General features: G+C 44.9%; 1 protein-coding gene across 2 annotated transcripts in view; it reads right to left on the bottom strand.

Moving 5' to 3' along the window:
* Positions 1-2,997: 2,997 nt before the first annotated feature.
* The window catches only part of LOC140398925 (uncharacterized), a 373,657-nt gene continuing 361,000 nt past the window's right edge, over positions 2,998-15,654 (bottom strand). For both annotated transcript variants that reach the window (XM_072488033.1, XM_072487950.1), the window contains 3 exons: positions 9,855-9,991; positions 9,567-9,642; positions 2,998-7,327 (listed from right to left, as the gene is read on the bottom strand). In XM_072488033.1, coding sequence (XP_072344134.1) covers positions 7,316-7,327; positions 9,567-9,642; positions 9,855-9,991 — 225 coding nt within the window. In that variant the 3' untranslated portion in view covers positions 2,998-7,315. The remainder of the gene's footprint in view (positions 7,328-9,566; positions 9,643-9,854; positions 9,992-15,654) is intronic.

Genomic DNA, 15,654 nt, shown 5'->3' with positions numbered 1-15,654 from the left:
AGCGTGGCCAATCCAACTACCTGGGTTGTGGGGGCGAAACCCACGCAAACACAGGAGAATGTGCAAACTCCACATGGACAGTGGCCAAGAGCCGGGATCGAACCTGGGACTTCAGCGGACGCCGCTGAGGTCCCAGGTTCGATCCCGGCTCTTGGCCACAGCAGTGCTGCCCTGAGGTCCTGTTGTTGAGGTAGTTTTTTGGGTGGCCAGGATAATTGGGTTGGATGAGGGGCTTCCCTCACAATATGGCGAATTGGAGGCAATTAAGACAGGTGGAGGAGGTGACCAATTACAGATGGTGGGCGTGCCATCCACACTGCTGGACCAATCAGAGGCTGCCTGCTCTGAGCCTTAGCAGTGCTGAGGCAGCAAGAGTAGGGCAGCTCCATTTTGAGGTGTCCTCAGAAGGGTGGGTGTTAAATAGATGTTCACATGGCTCAAGCTGGCAGGGAAAAACCCTCCAGCTGCAGTGTTGGAACTATGGGGACGTCATTTGCTGCCAGTGGCCTTGCAGCAGGCGGCCTCCCCGTACGGCATGGAGCTGCTCTGCCACTGGTAATATGCCAACCACCTGGGAAAGTTGCCCTTAATTGGGCCATCAACCATTGAAATTAGCTGTCTGCCTCAGGTTGGCAGACAGTCAAGCTGCTGCTCTTCCCACTCGAGGTGGCTCTGTTCCCGCTACCTGGGAGGCTGGTAAAATTCCATCCAATGTTTCAGGTCGATGACCTTTCATCAGAACTAGGAGAAGTTGGAGTTGGACTAAATGGCCTCCTTTTGTGCTGTGAATAATTCCAAGTTTCTACATAATAACGCTTTAAAGCAAGTGAAAATGGAGAGGATGGACAGCTGATGGTTATGACTCTGCCATTCACACGTGCTCTAGACATCTTTTGTTTATTTGTCCCTTTACCCCTCCCTTTGGCCTTACACTATTAATCTTTTTTTCATTCAGTTTTCCCTGCCTTGCACCCAAACACAGAGCTCCTTTTGATCTTTTTCCCACCCTCCTCTTTTCGCTTGTTTAGAACTTATTGGACGGGATTTACTGACCACCCGTCGCCTGTTTTTGGGTTGTGGAGCCGACCCGCCTGCGGGATCTATTGGTCCCACCGTTGCCAACAGGAATTCCCATTGACAAACCCCTCAATCGCAGGAAACCCTTGCGCCAGCGTGGGACCGGAATTTCCCTCCGGCATGAACAGCCGGTAAATCCCGTCGATTGTGTTTCTAACTTTTTCCAATTCCCATGAAAGGTTACGAACCTGAATTGTCAACTCTGATTCTCTGTCCTCTGCTAGATCTGCGGAGTATTTCCAGGATTTTCTATTCTTATTTCAGATTTCCATGTCTGTAATACTTTTGCTCTTCTGAACTTGATGGATGAATGGCTTTTCCTTGACTGCACATCTTCTGTTCTTGCTTTCAGATGATTCCTGAGTCGCCTCGTTTCGCCCATCTCCGAACTCAGGTCTTGAAAACGAAAGGTCAAAAGAGGATTTCTGCCTATACCACTTGGGGGCGGGGGTGGGGGGATTAATTGGTGCAGTGTACTGCTTGCAATACCTGTTCCAATACCTGCTCAATTTTCAATTCAACTGATTTTTCCAGAGGGAATGAATTTCTCCAGCATTTTACCATTTTTTGATGAAGGTAAAAATTACCTCCAAGTGTGTTTGCCTAAACCTTGCTCGCATTAGAACTGAAAGCATACAGTCTGAGATGTTCTAATGGTGAACAGGTCTTCTGGAGCAATGGTCTTGAAGAGGCAAGAGTTCTCAACAAGCATTTCTGATGTTTCTGAGGCAGAAACTGTTGAAGCAATTAATTCCATCACCAAACCAGTCAACTCAATTGATCTGTTTAAGGTGATATTAAAAAGGACCATATGTATTATACCTACTCCTCAAAAGAATAATGATGAATAATCACCCCCTGCACATAATGCAAAGCATGATTTGGAAACCAACTGGCAAAGTGCACTATTCAATTTCAAAGGTTATGAGACATAGATCAATGATATCTGCAGAGAAGGTGGGTATTATACGAATGTCATAATGAGTTATTCATGTTGTATAATGGGATAGTTCTTGCAGTAAAAGTAATTATAAAGATCTTCAAGGGTGGCACGATGGCGCAGTGGTTAGGCACTGCTGCCTCACGGCGGCGAGGAACCGGGTTCGATCCCGGTCCCGGGTCACTGTCCATGTGGAGTTCTCCCCGCGTCGGTGTGAGCCTCACCCCCACAATCCAAAAATGTGCAGGTAAATTGGCCACGCTAAATTTCCCCTTAATTGGGGACAAACAGGAATTGGACATTTGTTAAAAAAAAAGAACTAAAGATCTTAAAAGTAGCCAGGCCCCAGTGAGGATGTTACACCAAATTGAACCTGTAAATTCTCCGTACAGAGGTGAAAAAAAAAATCAGCCATCTCAGAGTTATACGTATCTTGGCCTCATTGTGAGAGCAGCATTGGTTGAAGTCCAAGAACACACTCTCTGCCTATCCTATTGCCCAGCAGAGACCCAGGAAAGGGACAAGCATTTAGGATGCTATGCTAAAAAACCAAATTGGACACAGCGGCCTTGCTCAAGACTAGAAAGGACTGAGGAATTGCACTAGTTAGAAGAATTTTAGTTTGCTATTTGATTTCACTGCGGTGAAGAATCAAACTAATCCCACACAGCTGAGTTGACAGATACACACATACACCTCTAAACAGACAGATAAATAAGCAATACATTAGTTAGTTCTTTGAAAATTGGCCATGTGTGTTGGTGACTACTTAATAATTAGATTTGGCACAGTCCAGCTTTGGACATCACTGTTTCAAAGTGGAATGCGATGCACTAAGGGATTGAATTAAAAGCATTAAATTGACTTTCTATGCAGCGACTAAAGAGCTCAATATGGGCTGAAATGGTGAAAAAAATATTGTTGGTGGGAAGACAAGGAATTCCACACCTCATTATTAATTAAACATAACAAAGGACTCATTTATAAACAATGAATAAACTTTGATCAGATTGTAAAACTAAAATACAAAAAAAGGAAAATTTAGTGATTACAGATATCACATTCACCATCATCGCTCTTTTGAAATATAAAATACCACAAACGTTATAATTTCATAAATTTACATTCAGAATAAAGGCTTAGAGAGACTTGTGCAACATTGGCGATTACCCAGATGTCAAGTTTACATACAAACTCCATTATTTCCAGACTTGGTATCAATCCAAAATTCTGCAGGAAATTCCCCCCTAGAAGTACCTTACCAGGTATGAAGAAGATGGCAACATGGCTAATACCCGGTCTCTCGGTGATAATGAAAACACATGCAAAACCCAAGATATTGTCTAGGCTGGTGAGTTTACAAAATAGGAAACATGACAATTTAAACAGTATGAAATCTAATCATGCTCAGGCCGTTCAATGGAGTGGGGGACAATTATGGCAACATTTCAAAATTAAGGTTCCCATCATTCAGTGGGCTATTTTTGGCATGCACTGTACATAGCAATGAGGCAATATCATGTTTATGCATGATCATGCATAACAGAAGCTTCATTCCAGCCAAAAGACAATTAGGGCTGTAGTCAGGTTGAAAGAAAGAATTACAATGAATTTATATCGAGTCAGGTTGGTGTAGACAAGGTAGGTTTTCCATGTTCGCCTTCTTCGTTAGCTAGAAGCTGGTTCTTTGCTCAGTGGCTCAAGTTTGAATTGGTCAAATAACCCGAAACCAAGCTTAAAAGCTAGAGTAAGGGGAGTATAAAGACAGGCACTTAACATAATCTCAGTGTGGAAGCTTAAGCAAGTACTTTGGCCAAAATCACAGGAATTCCACACTCCGTAAAGCTTTATTCTGAATGTTTCACCATAAAAAATATACAACATCCAGACTTCCTCTCAGGAGCTCAGTCTCATTTTAGTGCATTCTCTGAACATTGAGAAACAAAACCCAGATTTAACCACAGTTATGATACAGCAGTAACCAAAGGTTCCTTTACAGAATGGTAGGAATGTAAACACATAGCACAAGATCTGTGGCAGTCCACAACCAGATAAGGTAGGGGTGACTGGAAGCTTGCCCCAGTTCAGGTACTGAAAAACTGAAATCAAATCCTAGGAATTCAGAAGCCTTTTTAAATTGCATCACCAGCACAACTTTCCTTTCCCTCAAAAATTCATTAACTGTGTGTGGTTGTTCATGTATCTAATAGACTCAGGGGAATCCCTCATAACTGTTAACAATGTAATACCCAATATATGCTTTATCATGATGCAGCCCCAATTTGACTCGGTGGAGCAAAGAAAAGAAGGCAGTAGAGGAAGAGAGCATATGCAAGATGCACCAGTAACATGTTCACTTCCTTTATTTTTCTATTTTACCTAGTAATGTAATGTTATAAAGTAATTATTACTAGGCCTATAATAAAGGATATACTGGCTGAATATAGTGCCACACCTCTAATTATTCTTACATTGTCTCTATTTTAATCCAGTAACTTTTTTTTTTGCCTTTCTGTAGATCCACCCATTGTGTGACATCGTCTGGGATGAGGGCAGACAGGTTACTTGGGCCCCAGCTTCTGCCAATATTGGTACTTGGGAAGGGGTTGAGAGCTGGGTTGGCCAGCTGTCTGATATTTTATCCCAATGGATGGTGGAGCTCTTGACTGATACCTGGTATTGCTTTTATTCAGATACTGTTTATAATATATTGGCGCCTGTGTAAAAGACCACCAAAACCGGTCACCTTTGCAAAGGACATGGGATGATGTCTCCACGTGAGGGGTGATGTCAATGTACGTGGTAATGTCTCCCCACGTGGCGATTCGGTTCTGTTGGGGTGGGAGGAGTATCAAAACAAACCTGGCTTTTGCATGTCTGTCACATCAATACCGTGCCACTGTGGACGACACGGTTGCAGTGGTTAGCATTGCTGTCTCACAGCACCAGGGACCCGGTTCAATTCTGACCTTGGGCAACTGTCTGTGTGGAGTTTACACATTCTTCCCATGTCTGTGTGGGTTTCCTCTGGGTGCTTCGGTTTCCTCCCACAGTCAAAAGATGTGCAGGTTAGGTGGATTGGTAATGCAAAATTGTCCCTAGGTCGGGTTACAGGGATAGGGTGCTCTTTCAGAGGCTCTGTGCAGATTCAATGGGCCGAATGGCCTCCTTCTGCACTGTAGGGATTCTACGAGACTTGTTAATTATACTGTTAAGGTTTGTTAATGTCAATTACAGTGTTATGGTTAAATGAAGCAGGTGATGGGTATTAATTATCACCCCCTCATTAACTTAATTTATTGATTTTGTTTTATTAGAAAGAGCCATAAAAATTGGTGATAGCTGGAACACTGGTGGGAATCAGAAGAGAGTTAAAGAAAAGCTCCGAGTCATGGTTTTGGCTTCATAAATTGGTTGGATTCTATTAACAGCACAGACCCATGCCGTTACTTTGGTAACGTGTGGAGACTACATGTTAAAAAAGTGTATGTGAGGGCAGCACGGTGGCGCAGTGGGTTAGCCCTGCTGCCTCACGGCGCCGAGGTCCCAGGTTCGATCCCGGCTCTGGATCACTGTCCGTGTGGAGTTTGCACATTCTCCCCGTGTTTGTGTGGGTTTCGCCCCCACAACCCAAAGATGTGCAGGCTAGATGGATTGGCCATGCTAAATTGCCCCTTAATTGGAAAAAATGAATTGGGTACTCTAAATTTATAAAATAAAAAAAAGTGTATGCAAAGCCATCCCATACCGGAAAATGGCCAGACTAGCTAAAAACTGGGCTGTCCGGTGCAAAACCGGATTCCTGGCCATCTTATGTCTTGGAGTATTCACTGTCAGGGCAAAGGGTTGGAGCTCCAGTCAGCCACATTTTCAGCTTTCAAGCCAGTCTTTTCCTCTCCAGATTTACAATTTGTTTACAAAGTCAAACCAAAAAAAAACAAATATTTACACCGCGTTGTGCAGTTACTAAGTTTTAACAGGTTATTGCTTTTCTCCCTGCATCTGAAGGAACAAATTAACAAAAATAAGAAAGATTCCTCTACATTTTAAACAGGAGCACAATTTTTTTAACAAGGCATTTTTGCCTACCTGGCAGGTTGGCAGATATTTCAATAATTCATAAAACACAGGCGAATGTTGCTTGCAAAAATCAGTATTAAAAGAGAAAAGGTTTTGCCAATGATACAAGTACTTTGCACAGATTTGTCAACATCTAGCCCATCTACTGCGACATACCAGTCAGTCACGCTGGCATCCCTGTCATGGTGGTAAACACTTTGTTCATTTGTTTACATTTTGTAGAAAACCGATACATTGTCTAGTTCTTCTTAACAAGAGTTAAAGAGGAGTGAATGAACTAAGGATTCTACAAATCAATTCCAGGTGCACCAAGGGGGAATAGGGAAGGCGATCAGTGGTTTGAACTCACTCTCCTGATAGACATACTGCTACGTCCATGGCCCCAATGATATCAAAATGTAAATAAGAAGGAGCTGGCTGTTTAGCACAGGGCTAAATCGCTGGCTTTGGAAGCAGACCAAGGCAGGCCAGCAGCACAGTTCAATTCCCGTAACAGCCTCCCCGAACAGGTGCCGGAATGTGGCGACTAGGGGCTTTTCACAGTAACTTCATTTGAAGCCTATGTGACAATAAGCGATTTTCATTTCATTTCATTTCACTGTCGTATTATTATGAAAAAAGATCACCCAGAAAGATGATGCAAACCTGTTTAATCTAAGGAATTGATTTTTAGAACTTTCTTTTTGTTTTAATACCACTAGCACCATAACCTCAGCAGTTCACAAACAGATGAGCAATATCAGGTATTCCCAGTCAGGTGACTGGTGAATTTCATTCCAATGCATTCAGTTCATCTGCTCTTTGTATTAGAACACTATCCAAGAATTTCCCGAATAATTGTAGTTTCGGTAGGCAAGAGTGGCCACGTACATCCAAACTTCGGGGTCACATTCCCTCCACATGTACTACCTGTATCTTCACTGAAGCACTGTGGAGAGCACCAGCTCAATCACAGCTGTTAGATTTTATTTATTATTTATTATTTGTTTTAAAGTGACATTTCTTAGGGTTTCAGGCAATGAACCCTAGCATCTGACAAAATAGAGCATTATTCTGATTCATGTATGAACTTTTAAGCAGCCTATTCACAAATTACTATGGGAAGGCACCATGCAGGTAGCGAGGCAGGAAGCAACAGCAGCACATGTTTTTTCTTTCTTTTTAAAGTTGGTGGACAATTAAGGCTCGTATCAGACTCATTTTCCTCTTGAGACTTATTCATTCATTCTTCTGTAAAATAAAATAAACCAAACATTTCAGTAATGGAAAGAAAACTCACTAAAATAGGGGCTATTCCTCCAGTCCATGATTCAATGGGGCATCTTTTTAACAAGTACACGCACGTCTATGTTTAGTCAGTCAATGGGCACAGTCAATGCATCCATCACAGTGCTATTTCCGTTCTTAACATGGAAATACACTAGTGTTTCTTCTCAACTGGTCACTTGTGCACACCTATTTGGCAGAAGGCTGCATCTACTAACACAGCAACACTAGGGGGAGCACTTCCCACACAGCCTATTATTTCCCCACTCTCTTGCAAGCGAACACACCAGCCGAGCCCAAATCCTTATTTTCCTGCAATGAGGTAACTGCACCTTGTCGACAGTCAATCCCTTTTCTGATTCTAGGGTTCAGCTCTAGAGCTCTCAATCAGACAGATGCTTGGGTGGCCTTGGAGAGGGCACACACAATGTCCACTGCTACGCTATAGAGGTCTTCAGTGCCCAGTGGCAACAGACAGACTAGTACACGCTGATAATGTTCTGGTTAAATGGCATAGTTCCCTTTGGTTATGTTGGGACTCAGAGTACAACACATGTTTAAGTCATGTCTTTGCGGGCATTCGTTTTCCTGGTTCCAGTTTTGATGACATCGCTGCCTCCTTTGGGCACATGCAAGGTTTGTGCATGAGCAAACAAGGTTTACAAGAAGTATCAGGATTTCATGTCTTTGGAAGATTCCCATCTGTGAATCAAGGTCTGACGGTAGAAGCCCAGGTAAATAAGTCATTCTCACGCTGGAGAGCCAGGGAACAACTTTAGTCTTGACATACATTTCAGGCTGATATACTGTCCCAACAATATTCTTCAACCATTTTCAGAACAGCATCCACACTGCACAACTAGAAAATTTTAATTTCACTTGTTAAATTATTCGTTTCTGAGCGCCTCTCTTGTCCCGAGACTTATTGCACAAAGTGTGCAGAAATTCAGGGATGTTGAATATTTGCCCAGCCGTCACTGACCCTCACCTCAGCATAGAATCAGAGAATTTACAGCGCAGGAGGCCATTCGACCCATCGAGTCGGCACCGCCTTTTGGAAAGAGCACTGTACTTAAGCCCACACATCCACCCTATCCCCGTAACCCAGCAATCCCATCTAACCTAAGGGCAATTTAGCATGGCCAATCCACCTAACCTGCACATTTTTGGACTGTGGGAGGAAACCCATGTAGACACGGGGAGAACGTGCAGACTCCGCCCAGACAGTGACCCAAGCAGGAATCAAACCTGGGACCCGGGCGCTGTGAAGCCACAGTGCTAACCACTGTGCTACTGTGCTGCCCGGTATTAGCATGAAGAGCATCAACAATGGGGGATGGCCAAGGCTGATGCTCTGTGTTCACTTGGTTGTAATTCTTTTTCAAATCCCCCAAATCTACTTCATTAACAATCTCTTCCACCCCCACCACTCAATCCAATGTTACTCCACAGAAGAATTAGTATTGGTGATTTGGCATGGCAAAACAGGTTAAATATTCGAGGACAGCTGTTCATACAGTAAGGAAGTTCAAGTTCCGTAAAAAAAATTGGTCCAGTTAGGACTGAGTAACAGATTGCCCAGCCACTCCACCTTGGCGAACCGGCTGTTAAATTATCAGAGCAAGCAACCAGTACCCTATCCTGCTTGTACATTCCTACCAGGTGATCTACTGTTACAGTTTGCCACACCCTTCTGCCTTGCACCATCCACACACTCACCGTAACTCATATCTGCAATCCGCTTTGAGACCTACACCTGGGTCGACCCCTCTTTCTCTGCCCTCCACTTTGCCCTCGACAAGAGATCTCTGTCCTTTTTTCAACTCTGATCGTATGGCCGAAATACCGACATTTTCTCCACTGGATGTCACTTGGATCTCTTTACTCTTGCAATTTCATCTCTGCTTTGGCCTGTTGTTCTGAGCCAATATAACAACACCATATGGATGTTGTTGCTCTCCCAACCCGAAACCTGTTACAGGACTGGCTCCTCCCACACCATGGTATTGCTACTCTTTCCTCCCTAATTCTGTCCATAAGTAGCTGGACGTCACGTAATGATAAAGCACGAGGCTGATTTCCGGGCCCAGACGAAAACCTCACACCATTTTCAAATTGTTCTCAACCGTGCAGCACTAAACAGGGGATCAGATTTGGGTGAACGCATGGAGTGGCAAGTTCACAGCAGTTCACGAGGTCTTACCCTATCTGGATGATGCTGACTCAATCGTTTCTTTGATTTTAGTTCCTGTAACCACGGAGGAGACATTTCCTCTGATCTAAAGGGAGGGATAGAAATGCCAAAGTGTCATCATAATCACATACATCAGAGAATAAAAGATGACTGGAAGTGCAGTAGAAAGTGCCAACAGACATGATTGACTTTGCATCACTTACTGAGCTCCTGAAACTGTCCAAACCCAAACAATTCGAACACATTCATCTCCTGTACTGGAAAAGAGTATCAACACACTTAAAAATCTTTTCTTACCCTTCCACTCTGCTAGGTGTAGTTGGTAGCATTCTGAGTTCATGCTGAGCAGAAGAAGGGGTGCAAGAGTTGCAACGCTGCTGCTCACAGCTCGATTCATCATCATCCTCCTCTTGTCGGTTTCTCCGGAGGCTGGCCTAGGAAAAGGAGGCAGGAATAAAGCAGGGGTAACTCGCCACAGCCATGATGCTAACGTGGAGTACAATTCATTCAAACCAAAAGAAAAAAGTGGCTGTGTGAAAAGTGTGCGACTGCATGATTCAGGCTTAACTCGTATCAGGGGTAGCCTTGTGTGAATCGCAGTCACTTTACTTCACCAGTATGTTGACAAAAATAAATAAATCAATAAGCAAGGAAAGATGTTCAACTCATCAGGACATTGTTTAAGCTGATCCATCATGTATTCCATGTCACTCATTTACTCTCCTGAGAAATGGTTTTGCAAATATTCACCCTGCCCCCCCCCCCCCCCCCAAGTAAATCAAACAAAACTTACGTGTATCTAACCTAGCACTCCTATGAGCCCAGCAGCTCGAGCTGTTATGAAGCTTTTTATCCTTACAATTTGAAATCCTATCCTTTTCCACTGCTTCAGCCATAATCAAGGTATTAATTGCTCTATCTGAGAGTTTATTTGATACAAAAAAATCCTTCGAACCTCCATTTGTGCACAAAGGTTGTTAATAACATTCAAAATTCCTGCCTCATTTTGGTTTCGTCTGGCAGCTCAAGTTGCATCCATATTAGTTATTTAGTTTTTAAAACCTTTATTGTCACAAGTAGGCTTACATTAACACTGCAATGAAGTTACTGTGAAAAGCCCCTAGATGGCACATTACGGCATCTGTTCAGGTACACAGAGGGAGAATTGTGAATGTCCAAATTACCCAACAGCACATCTTTCGGGACTTATGGGAGGAAACCGGAGCACCCGGAGGAAACCGACACGGACACAGGGAGAACATGCAGACTCTGCACAGACGGTGACCCAAGCTGGGAATCAAACCTGGGACCCCGTCGCTGTTAAGCAACCGTGCTCACCACTGTGCTACCGTGCCGCCCAACATTATCCATTATTCCCACTTTTAAATCTGGGTAATTTCTTCTCAATCGCTTATTTCCAGAAAAAAAAATGTAGTTCTCGGAGTCTCTAAATCTTAGAACCCAAGGTTTTGGTTAATTCCTCCTTAATGTTCTCTGAGCTCTGCCGAATGTCCATTTGAAGAGTATAGCGTCCAGAATTACGTACATTACATTAAATGGAACATCATCAAAGATCTAAATAAGGTTGGAATAATTTGTTGCAACATAGTCAAAAGAATATAATTTTAAAAAATTTAAGGGGCAATTTAGCGTGGCCAATCCATCTACCCTGCACATCTTTGGGTTGTGGGGGTGCGACCCACATAGACACGGGGAGAATGTGCAAACTCCACATGGACTCCTCACAGACCGCATGGTTCGATTGGAGCAGCACTTGGATGCACTTTTAGCATGCAGGTGGCGGAAAGCGTCATAGTTATATAAATGTGGTCACACCCAAGGTGCAGGCAGAGAAATGGGTGACCACCAGAAAGGGCAGGCAGTCAGTGCAGGAATCCCCTGTGGTTGTCCCCCTCTCGAACAGGTATACCCCTTTGGATACTGTCGGGGGGGGATAGCCTATCAGGGGAAAACAGCAGCAGCCAGAGCAGTGGCACCACGGCTGGCTCTGATGTTCAGATGGGAGGGTCAAAGCGCAGAAGAGAAATAGACATAGGGGACTCTATAGTCAGGGGCACAGATAGGCACTTCTGTGGACGTGAAAGAGACTCCAGGATGGTATGTTGCCTCCCTGGTGCCAGGGTCCAGGATGCCTCCGAACAGGTAGAGGGCATCCTGAAGGGGGAGGGCAATCAGGCAGAGGTCGTTGTACATATTGGTACTAACGACATAAGCAGGAAGGGGCATGAGGTCCTGCAGCAGGAGTTCAGGGAGCTAGGCAGAAAGTTAAAAGACAGGACCTCTAGGGTTATAATCTCGGGATTACTCCCTGTGCCTCGTGCCAGTGAGGCTAGAAATAGGAAGATAGAGCAGCTAAACACGTGGCTAAACAGCTGGTGTAGGAGGGGGGGGGGTTCCGTTATCTGGACCACTGGGAGCTCTTCCGGGGCACGTGTGACCTATATAAGGACGGGTTGCATCTAAACTGGAGAGGCATAAATATCCTGGCCGCGAGGTTTGCTAGTGTCACAAGGGAAGGTTTAAACTAGTATGGCAGGGGGATGGGCACGGGAGCAATAGGTCAGAAGGTGAGAGCATTGAGGGAGAATTAGGGGAGAAGGGACAGTATGACTCTGAGGCAGAGCAGACAGGGTGAAGTTGCTGAACACAGCGGGTCTGGTGGCCTGAAGTGCATATGTTTTAATGCAAGAAGTATTACGGGTAAGGCAGATGAACTTAGAGCTTGGATTAGTACTTGGATCTATGATGTTGTTGCCATTACAGAGACCTGGTTGAGGGAAAGGCAGGATTGGCAGCTAAACGTTCCAGGATTTAGATGTTTCAGGCTGGATAGAGGGGGATGTAAAAGGGGTGGCGGAGTTGCGCTACTGGTTAGGGAGAATATCACTGCTGTACTGCGGGAGGACACCTCAGAGGGCAGTGAGGCTATATGGGTAGAGATCAGGAATAAGAAGGGTGCAGTCACAATGTTGGGGGTTTACTACAGGCCTCCCAACAGCCAGCGGGAGATAGAGGAGCAGATAGGTAGACAGATTTTGGAAAAGAGTAAAAACAACAGGGTTGTTGTGATGGGAGACTTCAACTTCCCCAATATTGACTGGGACTCACTTAGTGCCAGGGGCTTAGACGGGGCAGAGTTTGTAAGGAGCATCCAGGAGGGTTTCTTAAAACAATATGTAGACAGTTCAACTAGGGAAGGGGCTGTACTGGACCTGGTATTGGGGAATGAGCCTGGCCAGGTGGTAGAAGTTTCAGTAGGGGAGCATTTCAGGAACAGTGACCACAATTCAGTAAGTTTTAAAGTACTGGTGGACAAGGATAAGAGTGGTCCTAGGGTGAATGTGCTAAATTGGGGGAAGGCTAATTATAACAATATTAGGTGGGAACTGCAGAACCTAGATTAGGGGCGGATGTTTGAGGGTAAATCAACATCTTGACATGTGGGAGGCTTTCAAGTGTCAGTTGAAAGGAATTCAGGACCGGCATGTTCCTGTGAGGAAGGAGGATAAATATGGCAATTTTCGGGAACCTTGGATAACGAGAGATATTGTAGGCCTCGTCAAAAAGAAAAAGGAGGCATTTGTCAGGGCTAAAAGGCTGGGAACGGACGAAGCCTGCGTGGAATATAAGGACAGTGGGAAGGAACTTAAGCAAGGAGTCAGGAGGGCTAGAAGCGGTCACGAAAAGTCATTGGCAAATCGGGTTAAGGAAAATCCCAAGGCTTTTTACACGTACATAAAAAGCAAGAGGGTAGACAGGGAAAGGGTTGGCCCACTGAAGGATAGGCAAGGGAATCTATGTGTGGGGCCAGAGGAAATGGGTGAGGTACTAAATTAATACTTTGCATCAGTATTCACCAAAGAGAAGGAATTGGTCGATGTTGAGTCTGGAGAAGGGTGTGTAGATAGCCTGGGTCACATTGAGGTCCAAAAAGACAAGCTGTTAGGCGTCTTGAAAAATATTAAGGTAGATAAGTCCCCAGGGCCTGATGGGATCTACCCCAGAATACTGAAGGAGGCTAGAGAGGAAATTGCTGAGGCCTTGACAGAAATCTTTTGATCCTCACTGTCTTCAGATGATGTCCCGGAGGACTGGAGAATAGCCAATGTTGTTCCTCTGTTTAAGAAGGGTAGCAAGGATAATCTAGGGAACTACAGGCCGGTGAGCCTTACGTCAGTGGTAGGGAAATTACTGGAGAGAATTCTTCGAGACAGGATCTACTCCCATTTGGAAGCAAATGGACATATTAGTGAGAGGCAGCATGGTTTTGTGAAGGGGAGGTCGTGTCTCACTAACTTGATAGAGTTTTCGAGGAGGTCACAAAGATGATTGATGCAGGTAGGGCAGTGGATGTTGTCTCTTTGGACTTCAGTAAGGCCTTTGACAAGGTCCCTCATGGTAGACTAGTACAAAAGGTGAAGTCACACGGGATCAGGGGTGAGCTGGCAAGGTGGATAAAGAACTGGCTCGGTCATAGAAGGCAGAGAGTAGCAATAGAAGGGTGCTTTTCTAATTGGAGGGCTGTGACTAGTGGTGTTCCGCAGGGATCAGTGCTGGGACCTTTGCTGTTTGTAGTATATATAAATGATTTGGAAGAAAATGTAACTGGTCTGATTAGTAAGTTTGCAGACGACACAAAGGTTGGTGGAATTGCGGATAGCGATGAGGACTATCAGAGGATACAGCAGGATTTAGATTGTTTGGAGACTTGGGCGGAGAGATGGCAGTTGGAGTTTAATCCAGACAAATGTGAGGTAATGCATTTTGGAAGGTCTAATGCAGGTAGGGAATATACAGTGAATGGTAGAACCCTCAAGAGTATTGAAAGTCAGAGAGATCTAGGTGTACAGGTCCACAGGTCACTGAAAGGGACAAAACAGGTGGAGAAGGTAGTCAAGAAGGCATACGGCATGCTTGACTTCATTGGCCGGGGCATTGAGTATAAGAATTGGCAAGTCATGTTGCAGCTGTATAGAACCTTAGTTAGGCCACACTTGGAGTACAGTGTTCAATTCTGGTCGCCACACTACCAGCACGGTAGCATTGTGCATAGCACAATTGCTTCACAGCTCCAGGGTCCCAGGTTCGATTACGGCCTGGGGCACTGTCTGTGCAGAGTCTGCACATCCTCCCCGTGTGTGCGTGGGTTTCCTCCAGGTGCTCCGGTTTCCTCCCACAGTCCAAAGATGTGCAGGTTAGGTGGATTGGCCATGATAAATTGCCCTTAGTGTCCAAAATTGCCCTTCGTGTTGTGGGGGTTACTGGGTTATGGGGATAGGGTTGAGGTGTTGACCTTGGGTAGGGTGCTCTTTCCAAGAGCCGGTGCAGACTCGATGGGCCGAATGGCCTCCTTCTGCACTGTAAATTCTATGATAAGAAGGATGTGGAGGCTTTAGAGAGGGTGCAGAAGAGATTTACCAGAATGTTGCCTGGTATGGAGGGCATTAGCAATGAGGAGCGGTTGAATAAACTTGGTTTGTTCCCACTGGAACGACGGAGGTTGAGGGGCGACCTGATAGAGGTCTACAAAATTATGAGGGGCATAGACAAAGTGGATAGTCAGAGGCTTTTCCCCAGGGTAGAGGGGTCAATTACTAGGGGGCATAGGTTTAAGGTGCGAGGGGCAAGGTTTTGAGTAGATGTACGAGGCAAGTTTTTTTTTTACACAGAGGGTAGTGGGTGCCTGGAACGTGCTACCGGAGGAGCTGGTGGAAGCAGGGACGATAGTGACATTTAAGGGGCATCTTGATAAATACATGAATAGGATAGGAATAGAGGGATTCGGACCCAGGAAGTGTAGAAGATTGTAGTTTAGTCGGGCAGCAAGGTCGGCACGGGCTTGGAGGGCCGAAGGGCCTGTTCCTGTGCTGTACTTTTCTTTGTTCTTTGGACAGTGACCCGGGGCTGGGATCGAACCCAGGTCCTCGGTGCCGTGAGGCAACAGTGCTAACCACTGCGCCGCCGTGACAAGGCACAGTCAAAAGAATTTGAGATGGATCTCTGTAATTGATAATAAAAATAGAAATTGCTGGAAACATGATTTTTTATTTATAGATGGGTTCGGGGCATTTAGGGC

The sequence above is a fragment of the Scyliorhinus torazame genome, chromosome 1 (assembly GCF_047496885.1).
Source record: "Scyliorhinus torazame isolate Kashiwa2021f chromosome 1, sScyTor2.1, whole genome shotgun sequence".
In the NCBI taxonomy this organism is placed as follows: domain Eukaryota; kingdom Metazoa; phylum Chordata; class Chondrichthyes; order Carcharhiniformes; family Scyliorhinidae; genus Scyliorhinus; species Scyliorhinus torazame.
The sequence above is the reverse complement of the archived record's forward strand: the minus strand, read 5'-3'. Positions and strand labels throughout refer to the sequence as shown.